Here is a 10,174-nt window from a genome sequence, read left to right as displayed (position 1 = left end):
CCTGCCCGGCCACGCGCCCTGGAGCCCCTCGGAAGAGCCGCCCTCCCTTCCCGGGACTCGCTTCCCCCCCCCAAGTCCTCTGTCACCCCCAAAACCAGAACGTGGGGGTGTCGTGGGGACAGAACCCCGCGCCTGCCACCCCCCCTGCGTGCGGAATCCCGACGTCGCGAGTCGGTGCCCGGTGCAAACAGGAGGCGCCCACTTACTGCACCAGGCGCCCGCTTATTGCAGTAGGCGCCCGCTTATTGCACTATGCGACCAATTATTGCAGTAGGCGCCTGCTTATTGCACCAGGCGCCCGCTAATTGCAGTAGGCGCCCACTCAATGCAGTAGGCACGCACCCACTTATTGCAGTAGGCGCCCACTCATGGCAGTAGGCACGCACCCACTTATTGCAGTAGGCGCCCACTTATTGCACGAGGCGCCCGCTTATTGCACTAGGTGCCCGCTTATTGCACTAAGCTCCCGCTTTTGCAGTAGGCGCCCACTTATTGCAGTAGGCGCCCACTTATTGCACCGGGCGCCCGCTTATTGCAGTAGGCGCCCACTCAATGCAGTAGGGACTCACCCACTTATTGCAGTAGGCGCCCACTTATTGCACTATGCGACCAATTATTGCAGTAGGCGCCTGCTTATTGCACCAGGCACCCGCTTATTGCACTAGGCGCCCACTTATTGCACTAGGCGCCCACTTATTGCACCGAGTGCCCACTTATTGCACCAGGCGCCCATTTAGTGCACCAGGCGCCTGCTTAGTGCAGTAGGCGCCCACTTATTGCACCAGGCGCCCACTTATTGCTCTAGGCGCCCACTTATTGCACTAGGCACCCACTTATTGCACTAGGAACCCACTTATTGCTCTAGGCGCCCACTTATTGCACTAGGCACCCACTTATTGCTCTAGGCGCCCACTTATTGCACTAGGAATCCACTTATTGCACTAGGCACCCACTTATTGCACTAGGAATCCACTTATTGCTCTAGGCGCCCACTTATTGCACTAGGCACCCACTTATTGCACTAGGAATCCACTTATTGCTCTAGGCGCCCACTTATTGCACTAGGCACCCACTTATTGCACTAGGAATCCACTTATTGCACTAGGCACCCACTTATTGCACTAGGCACCCACTTATTGCACTAGGAATCCACTTATTGCTCTAGGCGCCCACTTATTGCACTAGGCACCCACTTATTGCACTAGGAATCCACTTATTGCTCTAGGCGCCCACTTATTGCACTAGGCACCCACTTATTGCACTAGGAATCCACTTATTGCACTAGGCACCCACTTATTGCACTAGGAATCCACTTATTGCTCTAGGCGCCCACTTATTGCTCTAGGCGCCCACTTATTGCTCTAGGCGCCCACTTATTGCACTAGGCGCCCACTTATTGCTCTAGGCGCCCACTTATTGCACTAGGCGCCCACTTATTGCTCTAGGCGCCCACTTATTGCACTAGGCGCCCACTTATTGCACTAGGCGCCCACTTATTGCACTAGGCACCCACTTATTGCTCTAGGCGCCCACTTATTGCTCTAGGCGCCCACTTATTGCACCAGGCGCCTACTGATTGCACTAGTCGCCCACTTATTGCACTATGCGGGGGAGGGGGGGCCTCAGAGCGTCGTGGGCGTGGCCTCTGGGCGACGTGAGCGTGCGGGCCTCAGAGCGTCGAGGGCGTGGCCTCTAGGCTGCGTGAGGGGGGCCTCAGAGCGTCGTGGGAGTGGCCTCTGGGCGACGTGAGCGGGGGGCCTCAGAGCGTCGTGGGCGTGGCCTCTGGGCTGCGTGAGCGTGCGGGCCTCAGAGCGTCGAGGGCGTGGCCTCTAGGCTGCGTGAGGGGGGCCTCAGAGCGTCGTGGGCGTGGCCTCTGGGCAGCGTGAGCGGGGGCCTCAGAGCGTCGTGGGCGTGGCCTCTGATCGTCGATGTAAACGGAGCCTCTGAGCGTCGTGGGCGTGGCCTCTGGGCGACGTGAGCGGGGAGCCTCAGAGCGCCGTGGGAGTGGCCTCTAGGGTGCGTGAGGGGGGGCCTCAGAGCGCCGTGGGCGTGGCCTCTGGGCTGCGTGAGGGGGGCCTCAGAGCGCCGTGGGCGTGGCCTCTGGGCTGCGTGAGCGTGTGGGGCCTCAGAGCGTCGTGGGCGTGGCCTCTGGGCAGCGGGAGCGGGGGCCTCAGAGCGTCGTGGGCGTGGCCTCTGGGCTGCGTTGACGCGGGCGTCAGAGCATCGTGGGCGTGGCCTCTGGGCGACGTGAGAGGGGCCTCTTAGCATCAATAATGTGGCCTCTGGTCGTCATGAGCGGGTGGGGGGCCTCAGAGCGACGTAAACGGGACCTCTGGGCTTCGTGGATGTGGCCTCTAAACTACGCGAGCGAGTGCCTCAGAGCGTCGTGGGCGTGGCCTCACAGCGTCGCCAGGGAGGGCCTCAGAGCGTCGTGGGCGTGGCCTCACAGCGTCGTGAGGGAGGGCCTCAGAGCGTCGTGGGCGTGGCCTCTAAGCTACGTGAGCGAGGGCCTCAGAGCGTCGTGGGCGTGGCCTATAGGCTACGTGAGCGAGTGCCTCAGAGCGTCATGGGCGTGGCCTCACAGCGTCCTGAGGGAGGGCCTCAGAGCGTCGTGGGCGTGGGGGCCTCTGTGCGTCTTGAGCGGGGCCTCAGAGCGTCGTGGGCGTGGCCTCTGAGCGTCCTGAGCGGGGCCTCAAAGCGTCGTGCGCGTCGGGTCCTCAGAGCGTCGTGGGCGTGGCCTCTGTGCGTCCTGAGCGGGGCCTCAGAGCGTCGTGCGCGTGGGGTCCTCAGAGCGCCGTGGGCGTGGCCTCTGAGCGTCCTGAGCGGGGCCTCAGAGCGTCGTGGGCGTGGCCTCTGAGCGTCCTGAGCGGGGCCTCAGAGCGTCGTGGGCGTGGCCTCAGAGCGTCGTGGGCGTGGCCTCTGTGCGTCAGGGGCGGGGCCCGGCCCTCCGTCTCGCCCCCCACGTCTCTTCCCTCCTCCATTGGACGCCGACGCCGTGACGTCGCGCCGCGTCAGGCGCTTCCCGCGCTCGGCGGGTCACGTGGGCCACTTTTGGCGCGAAACCCCGGCGGCAGCGGCGCGGCGGAGAGGAGCGGAGCGCGGCCATGGCGGTGAGCGCGGCCGGGCGGGCGGGAGTCTGCGGGCGTCTGCGCGTGCGGGTGGGCCCGGAGCGCTGGCTCCTCCCCGGGCTCTGCCCTCCGGGTGCCCGGGGGACCCTCGCGGCTCGGGCCCGCCCGCCCACGGCCTCCCCGCGCCGGCCCGCGAGCGCCGGGTCCGCCGCGGGGCTTCTGTGCGCTCGTGCACACAGCAGGCGCTCACTGTGTGCGCTCGTGCGTGCGTGCATGCAGCAGGCGCTCACGCCATGCGTTCGCGCGCACTTCGGGCGCTCACTGTATGTATTTGGGCACACAGCAGGCGCTCACTGTGTGCGCTCGTGCGTGCATGTATACAGCAGGCGCTCACGCCATGCGTTCGCGCGCAGGGCGGGCGCTCACTGTATGTATTTGGGCACACAGCAGGCGCTCACTGTGTGCGCTCGTGCGTGCGTGCATACAGCAGGCGCTCACACTATGCGTTCGGGCGCAGGGCGGGCGCTCACTGTGTGTATTTGGGCACACAGCAGGCGCTCACTGTATGCGTTCGGGCGCAGGGCAGGCGCTCACTGTGTGTATTTGCGCACACAGCAGGCGCTGACTGTATTCGTGCATACATACAGGAGGCGCTCACTGTATGAATTGGGTCACACAGCAGGTGCTCACTATTCATGCATGCATACAGAAGGCGCTCATGCTATGCATTCGCGGACGTGGCGGGCGCTTACTGTATGTATTTATGCACAGGGCTCACTATGCATTCGCCCACACAATAGGCACTCACAGTATGCATGCGTACACACAGCAGGCGCTCACTGTGTGCATTGGCGCACTTTGATGACTATATGCATCCGCGCACACAGCAGGCGCTCACTGTATGCATTCACGCACACCGCAGGCGCTCACTGTATGCATTCGCACAAACGGGCGTTCGCTGTATGCATTCGCACATACACACAGTAGGTGCTCACTGTATGCATTCGGGCGCAGGGCAGGCGCTGTGTATTTGAGCACACAGCAGGCGCTCACTGTATGTATTCATGCATACATACAGGAGGCGCTCACCGTATGCCTTTGCGCACAGGTTGGGAGCTCACTGTATGCATGCGTACACAGCAGGCGCTCACAGTATGCATGCGTGCACATAGTAGGCGCTCACTGTATGCATTCATACACACAGCAGGCGCTCACTGTGCATTCATGCACACACACAGTAGGCGCTCACTGTGTGCATTCATGCATACACACAGCAGGCGCTCACTGTATGTATTCATGCATACATACAGGAGGCGCTCACCGTATGCCTTTGCGCACAGGTTGGGAGTTCACTGTATGCATGCGTACACACAGCAGGCGCTCACAGTATGCATGCGTGCACATAGTAGGCGCTCACTGTATGCATTCATACACACAGCAGGCGCTCACTGTATGCATTCATGCACACACAGTAGGCGCTCACTGTATGCATTCATGCATACACACAGTAGGCGCTCACTGTATGCATTCATGCATACACACAGTAGGTGCTCACTATATGCATTCATGCATACACACGGTAGGTGCTCACTGTATACATTCATATATAGCAAAAAAAAAAAAAATACTAGCTGGGCACGGAGGCTCACACCCGTCACCCCAGCACTCTGGGAGGCCGAGCCGGGAGGCTCGCTGGAGGCCGGGAGTTGGAGGCCAGCCTCAGCAAGAGCTGGCCTTGCGGGCTGGGGGGGCGGTGCGTGAGACACGCCCGAGGCTGGAGGGTCAGCGGGAGCAAGTGTCCCGGGGCCGGGAGGGGCTCGGGCTGTCGCAGAGCAGAGTGGAGGCTGGCCGGGAGGAGGCCGCCCCGCCATAAAAAAGGGAGGCTGAGTCGGGCCTCGCTCCCTTTCCCAGACGTTTGACGGTGGCATCTTGTCTTGCAGGAGTCGTCCGAGTCCTTCACCCTGGCCTCCAGCCCTGCCCGGCGTCGCCGGGCCAACGACCCCCGGGCCTCCAGTCCCGGCCTCGGCTCCCGGCGGGTAGAGGCCCTGACCTCCAGCCCCGGCCGGGACCTGCCCCCCTTTGAGGATGAGTCCGAGGGACTCCTGGGGACACAGGGGCCCCTGGAGGACGAAGAGGAGGACGGAGAAGAGCTGATCGGGGACGGCATGGAGAGGTAAACTTTGAGGCCAGGCCTGGCCTCCACTGAACGTTCTAGAAGGAAACCCGGGGAGGCTCTGGGGGCCTAGTATTTTTGTTTGTTTGTTTGTTTTTTTTTTTTTTTTTGGAGACAGAATCTCGCTCTGTCACCCGGGCTAGAGTGAGTGCTGTGGCGTCAGCCTCGCTCACAGCAGCCTCCAACTCCTGGCCTCCAGCGAGCCTCCTGCCTCGGCCTCCCTCCCGAGTAGCTGGGACTACAGGCATGCGCCACCACGCCCGGCTCGTTTTTTCTGTATATTTTTAGTTGGCCAATTAATTTCTTTCTATTTTTTATTTAGTAGAGACGAGGTCTTGCTCTTGCTCAGGCTGGCCTCCAACTCCTGACCTCGAGCGAGCCTCCTTATTGAGCCTCCTGAGTAGCTGGGACTACAGACACATACCACCATGCCTGGCTAATTTGTTTTCTATATATTTTTAGTTGTCCAGCTCATTTCTTTCTATTTTTAGTAGAGAAGGGGTCTCCCTCTTGCTCAGGCTGGCCTCCAACTCCTGACCTTGAGTGAGCCTCCCGCCTCAGCCTCCCTCCCGAGTAGCTGGGACTACAGGCGTGCGCCACCACGCCCGGCTCATTTTTTTTTTGTATATATTTTTAGTTGTCCAGCGAATTTCTTTCTATTTTTAGTAGAGACGGGGTCTCGCTCTTGCTCAGGCTGGCCTCCAACTCCTGACCTCGAGCGATCCTCCCGCCTCAGCCTCCCAGAGTGCCGGGATGACAGGCGTGAGCCTCCGCGCCCGGCCAAATATACCATCCCACGCACGGCTGATTTGATCTAGTTTGATGCCATTAAGCACATTCGACACCACGGCCACCTTCCAGCTGCAAAAGTCTTTTCATTCTGCAAAACTAAAACTCTGAAAGGCTCATCTATTTTGTAACGTCCTTCCTGGCCGGGCGTGGAGGCTCACGCCTGTCGTCCCAGCATTCTGGGAGGCCGAGGCAGGAGGATCGCTCGAGGTCAGGAGTCGGAGGCCAGCCTGAGCAAGAGCGAGACCCCGTCTCTACTAAAAAAAAATAGAAAGAAATGAGCTGGACGACTACAAAAATGTATAGGGAAAATGAGCCGGGCGTGGAGGCGCCAGCTACTTGGGAGGGAGGCTGAGGCAGGAGGCTCGCTGGAGCTCATGAGATTGATAGAGCTCATGAGGTCTGAGCCAAGAGTGGACCCCGTCTCTACTAAAAATACAAATAAATTAACCAAATAGATACAAATAGAAAAAACGAGCCGGGCGTGGTGGCGCGTGCCTGTCGTCCCAGCTACTCGGGAGGGAGGCCGAGGCGGGAGGCTCGCTGGAGGCCAGGAGTCGGAGGCTGCTGTGAGCGAGGCTGACGCCACGGCACTCACTCCAGCCCGGGCTACAAAGCGGGACTCTGTCTCAAAAGAAAAAAAAAAAAAAAAAGGTCCTTCCTTTTTAAGGCTAAATCGTGCCCCCATTGCATCAGAGACCAAGTTTACTCCTTGGACAACTTTCTAGAAACTTCCATGTTTTTTTCCTTTCTTTCTTTTATTTTGTTATTTGTTTCCTTTTTTTCCTTTTTTTCTTTGTTTCTTTTCTTTTCCTTAATATTTCATCAATTCTTTTATTTTTTTGGACATTATGAAGCAGTGATGTTTTCTTTCTTTCGTTTCTTGTCTTTCTTTTCCTTTATTTCTTCTCTTTTCTCTCTTTTCTTTTTTCTTTCTTTCCTTTCTTTCCTCTCCTTCCTTCCTTTTTTTCTTTTCTTTTCTTTGTTTTCCTTCCTTCCTTTCCTTTTCTCCTTCCCTTTCCTTCATTCCTTCCCTCCCTCCGTCCTTCCTCCTTTCTTTTCCCTCCCTACCTTCCTTCTTCATTTCCTTTCCTTTCCCCTTCCCTTTCTCCTTCCCTTTCTCCTTCCCTTTCCCCTTCTCTTTCCCCTTCTCTTTCCCCTTCTCTTTCCCCTTTCCTTTCTCCTTTCCCCTTCCCTTTCCCTTCCCTTTCCCCTTCCCTTTCCCCTTCCCTTTCTCCTTCCCTTTCCCCTTCCCTTTCCCCTTCCCTTTCTCCTTCCCTTTCCCCTTCCCTTTCTCCTTCCCTTTCCCCTTCCCTTTCCCCTTCCCTTTCCCCTTCCCTTTCCCCTTCCCTTTCCCCTTCCCTTTCTCCTTCCCTTTCCCCTTCCCTTTCCCCTTCCCTTTCTCCTTCCCTTTCCCCTTCCCTTTCCCCTTCTCTTTCTCCTTCCCTTTCCCCTTCCCTTTCCCCTTCTCTTTCCCCTTTCCCCTTCCCTGTTCCCCTTCCCTTTCCCCTTCCCTTTCCCCTTCCCTTTCTCCTTCCCTTTCCCCTTCCCTTTCCCCTTCCCTTTCTCCTTCCCTTTCCCCTTCCCTTTCCCCTTCCCTTTCTCCTTCCCTTTCCCCTTCCCTTTCCCCTTCTCTTTCTCCTTCCCTTTCCCCTTCCCTTTCCCCTTCTCTTTCCCCTTTCCCCTTCCCTGTCCCCTTCCCTTTCCCCTTCCCTTTCCCCTTCCCTTTCTCCTTCCCTTTCCCCTTCCCTTTCCCCTTCCCTTTCCCTTCCCTTTCCCCTTCCCTTTCCCCTTCCCTTTCTCCTTCCCTTTCCCCTTCCCTTTCCCCTTCCCTTTCTCCTTCCCTTTCCCCTTCCCTTTCCCCTTCTCTTTCTCCTTCCCTTTCCCCTTCCCTTTCCCCTTCTCTTTCCCCTTTCCCCTTCCCTGTCCCCTTCCCTTTCCCCTTCCCTGTCCCCTTCCCTTTCCCCTTCCCTTTCCCTTCCCTTTCCCCTTCCCTTTCCCCTTCTCTTTCCCCTTCTCTTTCCCCTTTCCTTTCTCCTTTCCCCTTCCCTTTCCCCTTCTCTTTCCCCTTCCCTTTCCCCTTCCCTTTCTCCTTCCCTTTCCCCTTCCCTTTCCCCTTCTCTTTCCCCTTTCCCCTTCCCTGTCCCCTTCCCTTTCCCCTTCCCTTTCCCTTCCGTTTCCCTTCCCTTTCCCCTTCCCTTTCCCCTTCCCTTTCCCCTTCCCTTTCCCCTTCTCTTTCCCTTCCCTTTCCCCTTCCCTTTCCCCTTCCCTTTCTCCTTCCCTTTCCCCTTCTCTTTCCCCTTCTCTTTCCCCTTTCCCCTTCCCTGTCCCCTTCCCTTTCCCCTTCCCTTTCCCCTTCCCTTTCCCCTTCCCTTTCTCCTTCCCTGTCCCCTTCCCTTTCCCCTTCTCTTTCCCCTTCTCTTTCCCCTTTCCCCTTCCCTGTCCCCTTCCCTTTCCCCTTCCCTTTCTCCTTCCCTTTCCCCTTCCCTTTCCCCTTCTCTTTCCCCTTCCTCTTCCCTGTCCCCTTCTCTTTCCTCTTCCCTGTCCCCTTCTCTTTCCCCTTCCCTTTCCCCTTTCCCCTTCCCTGTCCCCTTCCCTTTCTCCTTCCCTTTCCCCTTCTCTTTCCCCTTTCCCCTTCCCTGTCCCCTTCCCTTTCCCTTTCCCCTTCCCTGTCCCCTTCCCTTTCCCTTTCTCCTTCCCTTTCCCCTTCTCTTTCCCCTTCCCCTTCCCTGTCCCCTTCTCTTTCCCCTTCCCTGTCCCCTTCTCTTTCCCTTTCCCCTTCCCTGTCCCCTTCCCTTTCCCCTTTCCCCTTCCCTTTCCCCTTCCCTGTCCCCTTCCCTTTCCCCTTCCCTGTCCCCTTCCCTTTCCCCTTCCCTGTCCCCTTCCCTTTCCCCTTCCCTGTCCCCTTCTCTTTCCCTTTCCCCTTCCCTTTCTCCTTCCCTTTCCCCTTCCCTTTCTCCTTCCCTGTCCCCTTCTCTTTCCCCTTCCCCTTCCCTGTCCCCTTCTCTTTCCTCTTCCCTGTCCCCTTCTCTTTCCCCTTCCCTTTCCCCTTTCCCCTTCCCTGTCCCCTTCCCTTTCCCCTTCTCTTTCCCCTTCCCTTTCCCCTTCCCTTTCCCCTTCCCTTTCTCCTTCCCTTTCCCCTTCTCTTTCCCCTTCCCCTTCCCTGTCCCCTTCTCTTTCCCCTTCCCTGTCCCCTTCTCTTTCCCTTTCCCCTTCCCTGTCCCCTTCCCTTTCCCCTTTCCCCTTCCCTTTCCCCTTCCCTTTCCCCTTCCCTGTCCCCTTCCCTTTCCCCTTCCCTGTCCCCTTCTCTTTCCCTTTCCCCTTCCCTTTCTCCTTCCCTTTCCCCTTCCCTTTCTCCTTCCCTTTCCCCTTCTCTTTCCCCTTCCCTGTCCCCTTCTCTTTCCCCTTCCCCTTCCCTGTCCCCTTCTCTTTCCCCTTCCCTGTCCCCTTCTCTTTCCCCTTCCCTGTCCCCTTCTCTTTCCCTTTCCCCTTCCCTGTCCCCTTCCCTTTCCCCTTCCCTTTCTCCTTCCCTTTCCCCTTCTCTTTCCCCTTTCCCCTTCCCTTTCCCCTTCCCTTTCCCCTTTCCCCTTTCCCCTTCCCTTTCCCCTTCCCTGTCCCCTTCCCTTTCCCCTTCCCTTTCCCCTTTCCCCTTCCCTTTCCCCTTCCCTCTCCCCTTCCCCTTCTGGTTCCCCTTTCCCCTTCCTTTTCCTCTTCCCTTTCCCCTTGTGGTTCCCCTTTCCCCTTCTGTGTTCCTTTCCCTTTCCCCTTTCCTTTTTCCTTCTGTCTTCCTTTCCCCTTCTGTTTCCCCTTTCCTCCCCCTTCCCTTTCCCCTTCCTCCTTCCCTTTCCCCTTCCTCCTTCCCTTTCCCCTTTCCTTTCTCCTTTCCCCTCCCCTTTCCCCTTCCTTCTTCCCCTTCCCCTTCTCTTTCCCCTTTCCTTTCTCCTTTCCCCTTCCCTTTCCCCTTCCTTCTTCCCTTTCCCCTTCCTTCTTCCCTTTCCCCTTCTCTTTCCCCTTTCCTTTCTCCTTTCCCCTTCCCTTTCCCCTTCCTTCTTCCCTTTCCCCTTCCGTTTCCCATTTCCTTTCCTTTTTCTTTTCCCCTTCCCTCTTTCCCCTTTCCCCTTCCCTCCCCACCATACGATGGGGT

At 58.0% G+C, this 10,174-nt stretch overlaps 1 protein-coding gene across 1 annotated transcript in view; it reads left to right on the top strand.

Annotated features, from left to right (window-relative positions):
• Positions 1-2,786: 2,786 nt before the first annotated feature.
• Positions 2,787-10,174, top strand: part of MCM2 (minichromosome maintenance complex component 2) — a 40,235-nt gene continuing 32,847 nt past the window's right edge. Inside the window, exons 1-2 of the mRNA XM_075995944.1 lie at positions 2,787-3,110; positions 5,009-5,241. Of these exons, the coding sequence (XP_075852059.1) occupies positions 3,105-3,110; positions 5,009-5,241 (239 nt within the window). The 5' untranslated portion in view covers positions 2,787-3,104. The remainder of the gene's footprint in view (positions 3,111-5,008; positions 5,242-10,174) is intronic.

The sequence above is a fragment of the Microcebus murinus genome, chromosome 20 (assembly GCF_040939455.1).
Source record: "Microcebus murinus isolate Inina chromosome 20, M.murinus_Inina_mat1.0, whole genome shotgun sequence".
In the NCBI taxonomy this organism is placed as follows: Eukaryota; Metazoa; Chordata; class Mammalia; order Primates; family Cheirogaleidae; genus Microcebus; species Microcebus murinus.
Note: the sequence above shows the minus strand (reverse complement) of the source record. Positions and strands in the feature narration are given on the sequence as shown.